General features: G+C 38.2%; 1 protein-coding gene across 1 annotated transcript; it reads right to left on the bottom strand.

The window, feature by feature from the left end:
• Window positions 1–14831: 14831 nt before the first annotated feature.
• On the bottom strand, window positions 14832–17407 carry LOC145419966 (uncharacterized). Its single transcript, XM_080288531.1, has 5 exons — window positions 17310–17407; window positions 16990–17095; window positions 16027–16185; window positions 15892–15945; window positions 14832–15459 (listed from the first exon to the last, which is right to left on the bottom strand). Exons 3-5 carry the CDS (start codon window positions 16109–16111, stop codon window positions 15212–15214), a joined length of 387 nt encoding a protein of 128 aa, XP_080144657.1. The 5' UTR covers window positions 16112–16185; window positions 16990–17095; window positions 17310–17407; the 3' UTR covers window positions 14832–15211.
• Between the last annotated feature and the right edge of the window lie 46 nt (window positions 17408–17453).

Below are 17453 nucleotides of genomic sequence, written 5' to 3' on the forward strand. Positions count from 1 at the left end.
AGAGTTCATTAAAGAATGAGCCCCATCACACTCGATGGGGTATGCATGCTTACACAACAGGGGGTTACATAACTGAACAAGGTTTGTGTGACTCCTTGTGTGCGGGCTGTTTATATGACAGCTGCAAATCAGGTCAGACTTTTCATGAGACTGTATACGATGAACACTTTTAAACATCCGGTGCCACAGTGTATTACACATACAGTGAGTTAGTAAACTTTTTTGCATGACGTAAACTCCTAACCCTGTTACTAATGACACTGCGCCGCACCAACTGAGCCCTGCAAGCTCACCTGTGCATGTAATGTTGACCTAATGAACCCAAAAGTTGTACTAAACTAACAAAATGCATGTACAATGCACAGCTTTGAACTTTCATGCAGACTCCCAGGACATCTTGATCACAAATGCATTAACTTGTAGTTCACAATGCATCTGTTTCGGAATAAAGACGCGGTGGGGGATGATTGCTATGCCACTGTCTAAGCACGGTCTCATACAGGCCAACGCGCTGACAGTGTGGTTATTACCATATATCTCATTACACCATCTGCTCAAGTCACTGTGCTTTCAGCCTGCACAAGCAACATCTTACTTTAGCGCAGTTGTTTTCTAATTAGATGTCCTTAAACAAAAAATTTTGCACATGCTGCACACTAGCAGTATAACACAAATTGGTTTTTTTTTTTTTTACATTTTAGAAGTAAGCAATGTGATTTAAAAAAAAAAAAACAAGAGAGAGAGAAAAGCAGATTTTAGTGTTTTATGCTTGTGAGTTTTAAGGGTTGGAAATTTGTACCAAACTATAAAAAACACACTAGACTTAATGTGAGGTACATAGTAGCCTACTGAAGACTCCTATGGCCTACATTTTTCTCAGCATTGTTGCAAAATGAACGCACACACAAAAAAGAAGAAAAAAAAAACACTGCAGAACTCTAATTCTTACTTGTGTATTGCATATTTAGTGTGGGATGGTATAACCTGCGATATGTCGTCTATATTCTATTTATTATATGGACTGTTAAGGGGAAAGGAAAATGAAGTATTTGTCAAAAAGTCACTTGAAAATGACGTTAACCATTTAAAGCTCTCTGCACAGCTGACCATGAAAAAAGATGAAATGAAGCTTGTGTGTAATTTCAGTAAGGAAGATTTACCATCGCTCATCTGCATCCTGGGTATTTGGCTGCTTTTCTGTTCTTTACATGACTTTACATGACTACTGCTTTTCCACTCTGTCAATACTGACACCAGTGTTTTACTGTCTGTTGAACAGCAGGTATCACTACCAAGAAAAAAAATGGAGTTCAGCAGTATGTGATATTTTCCTTTTTTTCCTATTTCACAAACAGTAAGGCACAGCATCGATGCACAATGTGTCTGTGTGAGGAGGCCAGTGGACCGTTAAAGTGGGAAGAGGTGGAAGATGTACAGTATGTAGCTGGCTACCTAGTGAGAGGGCATCTGGCTTGGCTTGGTGATCCTGTAACACCCCCACAGCCCGGAGAGCTGCCGTGAGTCAGGTGCTCAAACATTACACTACCATGGGAACTGCGAGAATGAGCAGGAAATAAGACGAGTGAGGTAGAAAAAAAAAAAAAGATAAGCAGCTTTTCTACAGCATCAGTTTTGCTATTTGTTCATCTTTTTTCAAAAAGCTCCATTTCTTGTTTTCAAATGACCCCAAACCAACTGATTTCCCTTCCTACAGAAAGGCAATGCACAGTTTTCTTAGGTAACTGACAACAACAGATCTCAAAAATTGCAAACAGACTGAGAAAGCGATAAAAAAAAATAGAAATAGACTCATTCACAACACTTTATGCTAAGTGTTTCCTTGTATCTGCTGCACAGCCCGAAAGGTCAGCCAGCTCAGCTGATTTAAAGGCTAACACGGTGTCATTGTTTCCTAACAGGCAGCCAGAAAGAGCATTTTATGTTCGTGCCTCTTTTGTTTTTATCTCATTATAAATTATGCAATATTATGAGTTCAGTGCAAAAGCTCTGCAGATAAGCAAGTTTGAAAGAAAATAAATTCATGGATGGTAAAATATCTGTGAAGGTCATCTTGTACTCCAAAGAGCTGATCATGCACTGATCAGCTGCGGGATATTAGGATTTTTTTTGTTGTTGCACAAAACACATTTAGGTCTTTTTTTAAAAAAACTATTTTAATACTTTGTATATTCAATGTGTATTACATATAAACATAACTGAGGAGGTTTCATGATAATATCCTGTTGTGAAATGTTTTCACTATAAAATTGGGTGACCATATTTTGATTTCCAAAAAGGAGGACACTTTGCCCAGTCATGAAGAACTTTAATAATACTGTTTGCTTAAAGAAAATCTTAACATATTTAAACGATGCCTCTCTGTGCGGTTAATGAAAAAAATGTGATATAGGCTTTTACAAGTCAACAAGGGGAAAAAAAATAACTTCAAAACCTCTGGAATTAAATAATGGTACAGAAATAAGGCCTCAACTGTATAAGAAAAATTACCAGTACCGGTATGGTACGGGGGAATGTTTTTTTTCGCAGTTTGTCTGAAAAGCTGCAGTTGTGCTTTGGCATCTTTTAAACATCACTAGGCGCTGCTGCACGCTATCTGTCCCGTCTGTGAGCGCAGAACAACCACTCACAAAGCAGCTGCTCGGGGATGAAGTCACACATATGGGTCCACTGTACGAAAATCCAGACATTTTCATTAATCTCGAAAATCCCCCCGGACGCCCTGGACAGAACGTGAAAAGTGGACATGTCCGGGGAAAAGAGGATGGTTGGTCACCCTACTATAAAAGGTCATTGGGGCAACGCTAATAGAATTTTTCATCGATTTAAAAAAGAAAAATGTTGTTCTTCAATGTGACATCTCTAATGGAAGGATGTCAAGCTCATATACAACCCACTTTGATTTTAAGGGGGGTGAGCTATTGCTATTAAAAAAAAGCTGTTAAACATATAAAAATAAAGTTAAAAGTCCAGTTTATGCCCCCTTTACCATTTTTCTAAAGCAATCCAGTGAGCCAGATCACAGTCTTTGCCCCCCCCCCTCCATAAGGGGGTCGTATGTTTGACACCCCCTTAATGTATATTAATGGACTTTTACTTTTTAAATTTGCACCTGAGATACAAATAATAATCACGTATCTACAGCTTTTCCTAGGAAAATGAATCAGCTCCAGTACCTTCTTCTAAAAAGGCCAACAGCTGAAAGCTGGAAGATATTACATGTGCACTGCTTAAGAACACACAATGGTTTATATAATATATCTAGAAAAAATACACAGTGTTTGTTCTTTTCACAAGATCTTGCTTCTCAGATTTGTGTATTGGCGTGACGAGGCAAAATAAACCCGTAGGCTCAGCCATCTCTGCTTCAGCAGGGAAATAGTCGGAATGTGGCTCGGATATACACAGTTGTAAGATGGTTATCTTATATCTGTCTTAGATCATTTTACAAGTAATGGAACATTAACCATAAATAACAAGAAACTATTTAGGCAACAGATAAAATAAATAAACATCGCCTGTCTCGTTCTACAACTTGGCTGAATAGGCAGAATAGGGCAAGTAAGGCAGCCCCTATGTGTCTTTAAACAACTGCCAGAATAGGCTTTTTTCTGAATGACCTTCACATCCAAACTGTGTGTTTGGATGCACCAGTGTGCTCTGGCTCCATTTCCATGTTTCCTATGTTATCCCAATCTGCACATTGAGTGTGGCTTCAGCAATCCTGTTCTCCTGTTATTGTGCCAAAGAAGGTGGAGTTTTTATCCTGGCACCACTCTGTCTGACAGTCTGCTGGTACATCTGTCTGCTGGTCCCGGAGCACTGAAGGCATCAGGGTGTGCTTCTCGTCCATAACGTAGGACCTATTTTGTTTCATCAGACAGAGCCTCACATGTGCTGCATGACCTGAAAGCTGCAGCGGGCAACCTTGCACTGCAGTGGCAGAGTAGAGTGGGAATATTTTTGGGGTGAGTGCTCTGAGTACTCACCCCCTCCAATACTGAAAATCTAAAAAGTGCATGAACAGAATGCGAAACAGAATGCAGCCTGTACTGTTAATCTATCCTTTAACTCTATTTCAAATCTTTTGCATATTTCAATGATGGTTAGTATTCAGCTATTCCTGTGGCTATTTATGGCATGCCCCACATTTGCTGAGCAAATATTAGCAGTTCAGAGTTTAAAATATGCACCAACGACAAAAGCGAAGGCAGATGGAAGCTCTGCTCTCCTAAGGCAGCTGAAGAACTTGGGTAATGCTATCAGTTACAGTAACAACCAAACTTGCAGCAAACATCAGAGAAATGAGAAAAAAGAAGAGTCCAGAGCTAACCCGTGGAGAGTAAAAACAACAGACGCTCTTGTGATGGTACAGGATTTTTCTCACCACTTCACAGAAGCTGATTCAGTGCAGGGTGAGGCCTGTGGAGATCAGTGAGCTTACTGTTCACCACCTCTGGGCTTGAGTCTACTGAAACCCTCAAAGACCACCTAACCATTTGGTGATAGTGTTCCAGTGCACTGTGATCTTATCCAGAAGATGGTGTAAGAAACTGTGCATGTAAAATTCTTAATGCCAAGAAATATCACTCAAAAGACCTTTGAACAAGTTGTTTCATAATATCCATCCATCCATCCATCCAGCTTCCGTCTCTTCCAGGATTCACACTTATGCATCTATAGTTTCTATAGTTCACTAAAGAGTTTACGTTTTTGGTTTTGTTTGTGTGCATCTGTGCGTGCCTTTCTGTCTGTAAATCTGCTAAGTCTTAATGTAGTGAATAAATTTCTTGTAAAACTTTATTGGTCAAAAATGGACAAAAAGCCAAATAACTCTGGCTTTTTTTTTCAATTGGTGTTTAAAAAGTGCCATATAAAGATTTAAAACATCAAGTCACATTTGACCTCCGACCTCTCCTTCATGGTCAATAGAATGATCTGAAGGTCCAAGTGATAATAATGCTATATAGAGCTATTAAAAATGATAGTTCTTACTGGTTCTCACCACCACCCAGTGGTGGCAGAAGGCTGCCCTTACCTGAGCCTAGTTCTGGTGGAGGTTTTCCAGTTAAAGGGGAGTTTTTCTTCCTATTGTTGCCAAGTATTGGCTCATATAGGGTTCATCTGAATGTTGTAGGTTTCTCTGTATTATTGTTTTTATTTGGCGCAATATAAATAAAACTAAATTGAACTGAATTCTTACTCCCATTGTTTGTATTGGCAACATACAGGTATACAGGGTTTCATATATGGGGATTCACATTACTTTGGACCTTTGACCTTGAAAGCCCTTTAAATACATACACATTTATATACATATATAATGTTGATGAAGTATAATTTTTGTTTGGAAAGCAAATAAACTTTTTTCACTTGATACTTATTACTAAACAGTTAAACAGATATTAATAAACAGTGAAATGCATGTTTAACATGTACTATATGAACATAAATAAAAATAATAAAAACAATAATACTCCAAAGTATGTCAAATATAAAATAAGTTTCAAATAGCAAAAGTCTGAACTTGTTTTTACTGCACTACAAACTTCCTAAAGTAATTTGAAAAAAACAAAGAAAACAAAGTGTATATGCTAAAACAAACTTAATACAAAGAGTGAACTGCTTTGGTGGAGGTTTACACTCTCGGAGTGTTTCATGATTATAGTGAAAGATTCCTCCTGCATTAGTAAAAACTATGGCTTTTATGGATGACTTGCTACATCTCATATTATTACTTGTTGGCAAATTTCTAATGCAAAAGCCTCACAGACAGAGCCTCACATGTGCTGCACGGCCATATTTAATCTTAAGAAAAGTGGTTCTGGTGAATCTCTAATTTGTACCAGCTATTAATCATCAAGTGCCATGTGCCCACACCGTGTAGTATTAGCATTCTTTCATGAACCCCAGTCAACTGTTGAGTCAAAAGAAATGGGTGACCTTTTCTTCTGGAACTAGCCTCTTCAAATGAGTGAGATAAGCACAGAGAAAATAGAAACACAAAAATCTCTCACATGAAGCAACCAAACAAAGGATGAGTGTGTCTGAATGGGTTACACTGTTGTCCATTCAGATGAAAAAAACTAAAGAGGATCAATGAATGAAAAAATGAATGGCTGTTCAGAAGTGCAGAAAACTTTTAAACTTTCGTCTGCAGCGATAAACTGGCAATAAAACCAGACATTTAAAGATCTAAGACATACCCAGATAATTCAGAGCTTTCAGCGTATAGACCCGACACCTCCATGGTAAAAAAAATTCTCATTAGATCTGCTGCAGAACACCTGGCACGTTGTGGGACAGATGTTACCTCACTTGGTAAAAAAGAAAAATGGAGAAAGACAGTGATGGGAACACACGGTTTGATTTGCACTCGTAATTTATCATATCTAGTTTAATACAGGACCTCATTATAGCTCATCAGATTTGACAGCAGAGTAGCTATTTTAAAAGATCAGACATTTTTAGGGATTATCCACCTTTCTTCCCTCCCCACTCCCTAATATATATATATGCATATATATATATATATATTTTGTTTTACCACTGAATACTTCTGCAATATAACTGTACACATAATGACTATGTTTTGGATGTGACATTACCAGCACTACATGGCAGAGATAGTTATTTATGTTTCTTGTTCTTTTATGGCACACTAAGAGTATATGTTATTGAATAAAAATATTTGCAGACACATGGGAGCATTTCAGTCATCAGTCCTTGTTGACTGTAAATCAAGACGAATGGTTTGAGGATACTGCTCATGGGATGTGCCACGTGGTGCCTGATCTTACTGTTATTATAATATACAGATAAATAAAAGTCTGCATCTGTGCAAATGTTGTTAGCTTTTCAGTTTTTTTTCCAACTTTTCTCTCTCTGTGTTTCTCTCTAAACCACTCTCAGACTTGCTATCTATAATTGCACTGCCCGTTATGCTTATGGGGATTTGTCTCGTAATATGCACTTACATAAGAATGTGATGTCTCTTTTTCGACATTCAATAGACTTTTTTGGAGTGAACTGAAGCCTTTGTTACCTGTCAACCACCTCTCAACGCGGTAATGCCCTCCCACGATATCAAGAGGTCAATTCTCTCTTTCTCCTCTCCCTGTCTGTTTGACTAATGACCGTACGAAACAATGTAAAAATACAACCAGAAGTGGAGTGTTTCATAATGCCTTAAATCCGCCCTCCTGTCTAAATGATATTCACAAGCCAATCTGCTGACTTCTGTAAAAGAGGTACTTTGGAGAAGCCACTCTGTTACGTTAAAGGGTGTGTGTCTATTTTGCAAACGGGTTTTTCAGCTGTTTTAAAGTGTGAAAGTGAAAAAGTCAAATGTCACAACACTTTTTTGTTCCAGTTTTAACTGATGCCACGTTAAAAAAGCGAGTATTTGCAAGACTGCTCAAAAAGCACATAATGAAAATTTAGTAATGCTGAAATGTGGTAAGCTTTCCACTTTTGAGCAACTGAGATTTCAGCAGACTATTTTCCATATTCCTGTATTTTTTTTGCCCTATATGCACACGAGAGCAAAACTCTGTCAGAACTGTAAGCCCAGCTTCTGCCATCTGGGGCTAACTTGAGAAGGGTTCAAGCTTTTTTCCTCCCCGAGCTTTCGAATGACAGTGATGGATGATTCTGTCATTAGAAGCTGTGGAGCTCATCTACTGACCCTATTTGCTGACTTCTGTTAACCGCTTGTTTTCAGCCTACCCACAAAAGGTGCTATCATTTGTGAAGAAGAGGTCAAGGTCAATCTATCTTTTCTTTTATTCCAGTGCTGCGTCACAATTGGAATACATATTTTTTGTTGAACGTCTTAGCCAGACCATAAAATAAAACCAAGGGTGCAGCGGGTGAAATTCAAGCTGGAAACCACTGCAATGAAATAATGAAGCCCATGTTAAAATGTCTGACTTTCCAGCATGGTATGAGTGATGGTGGATAAACATAATTCCTCTTGCAATGCATCACATTTTAGTTGCTCCTTTGACTTAAAAAAAAAAAAAATACAAACGAACAAAAGATGTTTGTTTAAAATGCAAATCCAGAGAATGGTAATGCCATGATGACCATGCCCATCCTTTATTTACACTACAGTGTCTGGTTGGCCTAAACATATGCGAAAGAGCGATGGCCACGTATGTTAAGCTTGGACAAGCAGTTCTTTGTCTTTTCAGTAGCTCATTCTACCATTGCACATGGTATTCAGAGAGAGAGATCATATCTGACACACCTTATTTTATTTAGTCCTGATCACTGCAGAGAGGAAGTGCTGTACTAAGCAGAGGAGATGACCTTGATTAGCTGGCCCTATGCCAAAACCTGCTTGCCCTTTTGAAAAGGACCTCTGTGAGTGATCACCCCTCCCCTTTTTATAAAGGGAAACTACCTGTAGATGAGAGAGAGTTGGGGCGGGGGTTGCGGTGGTGGTGGTGGTGGTGGTACTGGGGGTTCCTAAAAGAAACTTTGCGAACCCTCAGTATGTTAATACAATCTGAAAGCTCTCTAATGCTATGTACTGTGTCAAGGAAACAACAATAATGCATGCCATGTTTATCGAGAAAATAGCTTTTGCTTACAGTGTGATTCTGGGTCATGTCATGATGCACATGAAGGATAACTTTCTCTTGTCAGTGCACATGTATTTTGACCTAACACTACACTGTATTGTCCTCCATAAATACATATTTTACATTTGACAAATGTCTGTTTGATAAAAGCCTGTCTCCAAAACATACTTTTCTCTGTAATATTTTCCCTCACTGTTTTGTATAATATGTATGCCATGTATCAGAGAGTATAAAAACAGTGGGTATCCTGCTCTTGCCATGTATTTCCTTCCCTGAATGAAAAAGAAAATGAGCAACTGAGATTGTGTAGACTAGCATGTTTAACCACTCTAAAGGCAGAAACAAACTCGCCTGGACTCAATTTCTTCCATATCCAGTTGTCAAAAAATGCCTTCAGGTGTCATCTGTTAGTCCCGCCATTATCACAGTAATATCAGTTTCAAAAGACATTTTTAAAGTCACTAGAACAGTGGGGCTGAATTACAACCTCCAAAGAGGCTCCATGCAGGAAGCAGGCTTATGCAAATTACAGTGTGTGGCAGCTGTAGGTATTTTATCTATTTTATAATGAAGACTTCAATATATAAATATATACAAATATAAGAAAAACTTTCTGATGAGCACCTTGCAACAGGAGATGAGGAACTGGGGGGATTTAGGGTAGAGAAAAAGAAATGCTTAGAGTCTTGTGGAAAAGAAAGTACACAATTTTTAAATTGTATGACTTTACCAGGTCATAATAACAAGTCATCTGGTCCCTACCAGGTCTTAAAATTAGGTAAGTGCCTGAGTTGGACATTACACCATTTCATTATTTATGTAACAAATATCAAGCCAAAATGCTGAAACAGTGTAGGGAGCACAACGGAAACTCTAGCTTACACAGGATTTTGGAAGGATAAGTAATAAGGATTGACGTGGCTAATTACATCCATTTGAGTAACTGATCATCATTAAGGGTGAGCACATGTATAAAAGGATAAGTTTTGACTATTTACTGGTCCAAAGCATTCAGGAGTTAGAACAATTCTGTTGTGGTAAAGTTGTGCTAAAATGATGTTATGCTAACACTTAATATGCTAACAAAGGTACAAATGGAAAAAGAATAAAGAGTTATGCATTGTTTGGAAGGATTGCCAAGAGAACCACAAGACATCTGGAACATGTCCTTTGGACCGAGTTGACCTGTTTGGCCATAAAACAAAGCATATGAGCACAGACGCCTCATACCAACTGTTAAGCACGGTGGTGGAAGGGTGATGAGCTTTCCACCCACAGGTCCTGGAAACCTTGCAGTGATTGAGTTGACCATGAACTCTGTATGCCAGAGTTTCCAGAGTCAGTGTGAGATCATCAGTCCGATGATGTGAAGTTTCACCGAAACTGGGTCACGCAACATGACAAGAAGGTTTGCTAATAAAACCACACAAGATCAGAAACTATTTAATAATCAGTCTGGCAGAATATCTCTAATTCTGATCTCTTTTACTAATAGAAAATTACAGTTTCACAAAACGATCAGCAACATAAACAAGAAAGAACAACTTTTTTTTATTAAATAAAAACAAATAAACAAAAAACAAACAAATAACTGTAACCCTCAATGATTTAACAAGAGTGAAAACATGTCTAGTGTGATGCTATGTCTTATGTTACCATGACTGGGTGCAAGGAAACGATAAATCATGCCGTGTTTGTCGACAAAATAGCTTTTGCTTACAGTGCGATTCTGTGTTACGTCCTGATGGACATGAAGGGTGACTTTCTCTTGTCAGTGGACATGTCTTTGCGTTTTGACCTGCCACTAGAATAACAACATTGTCCTACAGGGGTCTAAATACATATTTTACAGTTCGGGAAATGAGTAAAACATCAAAAGCCCATCTCTGCGAAAAATCTTTGTGCTTAATTTGTGTTACTGTTAAATGTACAACGTTATACATTAAAAATATGAAATGCAAATCCAGAACACCTCATGTCAGATATCTACTGGAGGAGGTTTCTGGGTGAGAATTGTGAGTTTTACAGTTCAGCTGTCAGTAAAAGAAAAACCCCAAAAACATTCTTACCAAAGTGTCAGGCCTGTCACTGTTAACGTCAGTCGTAACGTTATCATCAGTGTCAGCGCTGACAGTATTACAATTCTTTTACAACAAGGACCTGTGTCCTGTCTGTGTTTTCTAAATCAGAGGAGAAGAAGCTCAGATTGAGCATGTTCTGCACTTACACTTGTATCACTCAGGTTGCTGTCACTTGGGTTTGGTTTTTTCATTAAAAGATCAATAATTCACATCACAAAAACAAATAAATATGTCTCAGTATACATGAATGTCTCAGTATACAAATGTATTTTCATGGTCCTTGTAGTTAATGGTATTGAAAAGTATCTTACTTCAGTTTAATGGGTTGCAGCTTTGCTGCTGATTAGACAGTAGCCCTGGGAGCTCAGTTGCCTTCCAATGAATCAAATGCAAAACAAAAAAGAAGCTTATTAAGAAGCCAAAATCCTTAGCAAACATAATATAGCACAAGCAGCATGTTTAGAAAAGTATGCTTTAGCTTGTTCACCTTCATTGAAGGTGTAAGACAACATGTGTATTCACAGCTGGCAGTGTGTTGTTGTCTGTGCTGACAATATTAAAGCAGTGATGTCACTGCATTAAAAAAGATTATGAATATCAATGTATTTTTTTTCTGTTGCCTACGAACTCTGATATAAATATTCTGTTGAATTAATGCAAAAAGAAGATCATTTGCATTAGACCACGATGAAACCAAAGTTTGCAATAGTTTCTTTTCATTAGGGAGAAAGAAGAAAGAAGCAAAATTTTAATCCACGTTCTTAATTTGTTTTTGAAAAACAATGAAAAATATAATATATATGAGGACATTTTAAAGAGGAATTAGTGTGAAGTTGATGACATTCTTTTAAACTGTCATTTAGGCTCCCCTAAATGGCTTTCCTCTGGGACTTTCTCTTTTTCTCTTGTTATACGGTACATAAGATCTTGTGTGAGTATGTGTGACTAGTGTGTGCATGTGTATGCACTGGTCTCACAGGACTGAGTTAACCCAGGGGCACCGAGCTGGTGAGGAGCAGCTGGAGATACTCTTTCCCTTGGTCCCTGCCCCAATTAATTAGCTTGGACTTGGATGTATTCACGCTCACAGAGACACTCAGGTATGCAGGGTATAATTGCAGATTTTATGTTCTGACTCTAAAAGGTTTATTTTATTTTTTCAGCCTGACATATGGTCCCCTCACTTGCATGTCTTTGGTCCTCATATTGAGAGTTCTAGTGAACAGCACCTGCGATCAGCTGCAGATCTTTTATATGTTTAATGTCTTATATAATTATAAGGAAACAGGCCCCACCAGGTCTCACCATGAAGCTTCTTCTATCTATCTATCTATCTATCTATCTATCTATCTATCTATCTATCTATCTATCTATCTATCTATCTATCTATCTATCTATCTATCTATCTATCTATCTATCTATCTATCTATCTGTCTGTCTGTCTGTCTGTCTGTCTGTCTGTCTATCTATCTAAAAGCAAGTATTCACGTCAATGAAACTGCCAGTGTCATCAAAATGAGAAGTGTTGACACCATCTTGATGAACAAGATAGTCAAGTGGCTTTGTCACGTTTCCATTATGACAGTGTACAGTATTCTTTCAGTGTTTTCCAATGCAAAAAAAGGTCAGAACTCAGTGACACTACCTGAAAATGCTCAAGACAGCACTATACACTTTTTGTACAGTCGTGTACAGTAAAATTACAGTAATGTACACTAAACATGAGATATTATGAGATGTTGGATTACTGTCCAATACTATACATACCTGTTCTCCCTACGAAATGTTTGACTGATTGATTTCACAGTGTTCTTCCAACATTTGTTTGCAGCATCATCCATTGTGAGGCCGTAATTGACAACATGGTCGACAAGTGTTGCCCTAATTTCATTAGGGATCTGCCTATGTTTTTGCTGTCTTTTCCCTCTGCTGTTTTGCCCCCCCCCCCCCCCCCCCCCCCCCCCCCCCGCATCCTCAACCCCCTTCTACAATGCTGACCTTGTAGAAATGGTACACACTATGTCCTGCTCGGTTCATATATGCTTGCCAATTGAGGGTTCATGGGATTAATCCATGAGTGACTGTGAACAAGTGGCTTGTCATTGGTTACAACTAATACTTCACACACCTCCTTGTCAGTGAAAGCTGAAGTTCACCTGAGAGAAATTGTTCAATTTGGGGGACATTTCCAGGAAAAAATAATAAAAAAGGTATAACATTTGCTGGACAGCATTTGAAAACTAATTCACCAGTTTTGTATGTGATGACTCGAGCAATGAAATGAAGGCTATTAGTTTTATTGGGAACGACTATTCAGCATCCAAAAGTATAGTTCATTTTGACTGACATGACATAAGCAAATGATAATGTTGTAGACGGTAGAGAATTGTATGAAAGCAACTGATACATGTCCAAGAGCATTTGCATTTGACGTCTAAAGTGGAGAAAATTGCAAAAACCCAAAGTTTCCTCTAGACCTCTAAATAATTATTCCAAAATAACAGTGAATGCTGTACATGTATTGTCTTCAAACAACATTACAAAACTTTTTTTCCATACTGCTCCACAAATGAGGACAGGCTGTTATTAGTAATAGTAACCCAGCACCAGTTCTACAGCCTGACTCGTTGTGTGAGCAGTGTTGGAAATGATGAGCACATCGGCTCATGCTATCTGCGTCATTTCTTCTTCTGTGCCATTTGTTTTGTTCTATATGTTTCTTTCCCTTTTATCTATCAAACAGCTCAGATGCCTGCCAGTGTGTATTACAGCAGTGTCCTAGTTTACTTTCCCCCAGCATTCTAGCCTTGGCACAGTCAGTGCTGTAAAAATCATCCAGTGTATACAAAGCAGAAAGGATAAGTAAGGTATTTTCCTAGACTGTCCTCTAGCAGGTAGGCCTGAAATGATTACTGCAGAAGGCAAACATGAATTTCAATTTTATGCTTGGGTCCAACTAAATATTGCCAACACGTTCATTTGAAGTCTTCAGATGAGAAAGATGTTTAAAATGTATTATCTTAAGGCAGCGTGTTTGATCATCTTATACTTTGCAGTAAATAACAGAGGATTAGTGCATAATATTCAGGATTAATATTGGTGTTGCATACATTTGCAACTGTGTTAGACTGACAGAAAAAAAAGAGTTGTGTTCTTCTTACTTCAAATGCATTTTCTTTTTCTCCGTCTCAGTTACTTTCCAGGTTTATATAGCTATAGGATGCATTTAGAGGAAACCAAGTGTAACTGATGGGAAGAATTGGCAGTGATGCACAATTTCACTCCCATATTTCTGGCTCAATATAAACTGCCATCTGTCTGCATTTGACTGACAGCTGTCGCAGAAAGAACACACTACTGGGAGAGACAGAGAGAAGGGCTCAGGGTGTAATAAGACATACTACGGTAAAACCAGGCAGTAGATGAAAATAGGGAAAGTATATATTGACTATCAACTGGTGAGGTGTGTGAGATTTGGGTGGAGTGAAGGGTGGAATCAGAGCTATTAGACAGGCTATCCACGTTCAGCTTGCTAAATGAAAACGCTGGCTAATAAAAACTCAGCCACAGGGCCGTATTTTATTCTGCTAGCCTCACATCAAAAGGTGGCTGTCTAACTTTGTTAGAGGGTGATTGGTGTAGAAAAAGTGAATGAGTTAAAGCTCCAGTCCAGATAATGATGGTGTCACAGAGAGTTAGACTGTTCAGCACTACAGCTCAACTTTGGTAGCATGTTTGTTGGAAGGTATCCAAGTTGTAAATTATCTTTACACACACACACACACACACACACACATACGGGTCTATGTGGTATGGCGGGACTATACTACGTCAATCCGCCCGGTGGTGGTTTAAGTGGACTACCCTTTTGAAAGGACTTAGAGCCAAGGGAGCGAGGTTAAAGTGTTCGAAAAAATCTGAAAAAAATTTGGGTCACTTCAGACCTCATACACTCCCTATAGAAGTCTAGATACACTGATACACACCAACCAGACTCTATTGTGTTTTCTGGAGACATTGTCCACTTGACAACAATGTGTTTTATGAGGTCCAAAAAAAGCAATATTGGGTCTTTAAAGGGACAATGATGTAATATGTAAATAGCTCATCATTACCATGAATACACATCTGACAGGACACAGGATTACTGGAACATCATTTTATTAGTGTTCTTGGATCTGAACATTAATTTTAACCATAAATAAAAAAAGAAATCTATGGACAAAAATGCCCACGCTTCCCACAGAAATATAAAAATATAGAAAACAGAAAAATTAAAAACATTTAAAATGAATTTTAATAGTTTAAAGGTAAATATTAAGGGGAGAAAATATGCATTTATAATTTTTTATTTTAAATATAACCCGTCAAAAAAAACCCTAAATAAATTAAATGTAAAAATTATGAAATACAAACTACTTCTGTATTTAACAAGAACTTTTTTTTCTTTAAACAGAACATCAGTGTTAACAACAATTGGCAATCTGACCAAGATGTAAAACCACAGCTCTCTAAACAGTTATTTTAGTTCATTTTTTTCTGCCTTTTTGCAGTTAATCCTCTGTTTCTTACAAAATCTCTTATGTTTTGAACTGTTCTTCCTGCCAACACCGGATCTTCTACCAATTTGCAATGACTGCATTCATTTTTGGTGGCTAGTTTCCCTTCGTTTATGTGGTCTTTCAAATGCCTCATCACTGCAGCAACCTCAGCCTTGGACCACATGTTTTTGGGAGCTCTTCGGGAATTGTGGGATTGAGCAGCATTTTTCTCTGGAAGATATATAAAGTAGTAGTAGTTAAAACAAACAAAAAACCAAACAAAAAAAACAAAAAACATTTGCTTGTTAAAAGAATGGATGCTACCCTGTACTAACTTCTGAAATGTGTTGCTACCATCAATATCAAAACGAGCTAAAATTCTGTTTGAAAATTTATCAAATTTCTAAAATGAGACAACATTTAGTGTTCCGCTGTGAATAAAAGACTGAATAAAAAGTTGAATAAAAGTCTCTTGATGCATGCTCAATCATCCAGGTAAGTAAATCCCAAAACGTTGATTCTGTTAATCTGGACGTAGCGTTTTCAGTGGGAGAAACATTTTGTCACTCATCCAAGTGACTTTTTGCCACCACTCTGCAGTTTGCCATATGTTGCAAAGTGATGAAACAATAATAAGCTTCGAGAACCAACTGCACCCCTTACCTTCAGAGGGAGCAGCAGTCTCACTTGCTGCAGGCATTGTGAGTAGTCCTTCATCTGCTGATTACACAATTTGATTAAGTTTTAATATTTGTAACAAACATTTTATCCACAGAAACCAAGCTAGTGGTAACTTACCACAATCTACAGTGTCTTGGGGCTGCGCTGTGTTTGTGGAATCAGCTACTGCATGTACAGGCTCACTGGTGCCACACGCCGACATTGTGAGTGATGTGTCATCATCATCTGATTCACTCTCACTGTCCTTTGTTTCAGCATCACTTAATGCAATTTCATCTGAGAAATTGTGGGGGAAAAAAACCCAAAAAAACCAAACACATACAACCCCCCCAAAAACCTCACATTAACAACGAGATATGACAAAAAACAGAGCAAATACTGGAAATTATAGTACATAGTTTTACTATTTAAGGCCTGCTGCTGGGTTGTTGCCCTCCTATGGCCTACTCCACATCCAGGTAGCACCTCCATGCTCTGGACACTACACTAACAGACACAGCAAACCTTCTTGCCACAGCTCACATTGATGTGCTACGCTAGATGAGCTGCACTACCTGAGCCACTTGTGTGGGTTGTAGACTGTCTCATGCTACCACTAAAATGAAATCACCGCCAGCATTCAAAAGTGACCATAACATCAGCCAGAAAGAATAAGTGCTGAGAAGTGGTCTGTGGTCACCACCTGCAGAACCAGTCCTTTATTATGGTGAATTGACTATAATTTCCACTTGTTGTCTACTCTATTTGCAAAACAGCATGTGAAACTGGTTGTCAGTGTTACTTCCTAAGTGAACAGTTTGATATAACAGAAGTGTGACTGACTTGGAGTAACATCGCATCGTTTAAGTGTTCCCTTTATTATTTTGAGCAGTTTATGTTATGGAATGGGGAATTGAGGACAATCCCAAGTATACCATTTTTACAAGGTCCTGCACCAATGAGGTAATACTACATTTCTTTAATTAGACGTGACCACCCATTAATTAAAAAGGGAGCAGTGTTCATTTCAGCTAGTCTTAACTTGTTGAACTCCATTAATGCTTTTTACTATATAATGTACCTATTCACTAAATGTCTCACCTTTGCACTTATAGCCAAGCCACTTGAGGGAGGAAACCAGTCCCACACACTGAATGCACTTGTCCAAAGATGATATTGTTGTGCACACCAGACGATGATTGTGACACTGTTAGCAAAATATTGCAACATTTATTTGTTTTGGACAGTTGGAAAGGTGAGGTGTTTTCAATTCAGTTGCAGATATCAACTAATAAACTTCATCCATGTAAATCACATCACACCCAGGTGACTGCCAAACACACACACACACACAGCATCCATAAGGAATGATGATAGATTAAATTATTAGTTCATTAAGTGGTACACTGGATTATATTTACCCTTTCAGGCTCTGGATGTTTCAGGTCCAGATCATTGTTTGGAAAGCTGTTTGGTTGCGGCTTTAGGCAGCTCACAGTCTTCTGAATCTGGCTGGTCTCAGTCTTCGTGTGTAACAGATAGAGAATGAAGACAAAAGAACAGTA

Source organism: Astatotilapia calliptera, chromosome 14 (assembly GCF_964374335.1).
Source record: "Astatotilapia calliptera chromosome 14, fAstCal68.1, whole genome shotgun sequence".
Taxonomy (NCBI): Eukaryota; Metazoa; Chordata; class Actinopteri; order Cichliformes; family Cichlidae; genus Astatotilapia; species Astatotilapia calliptera.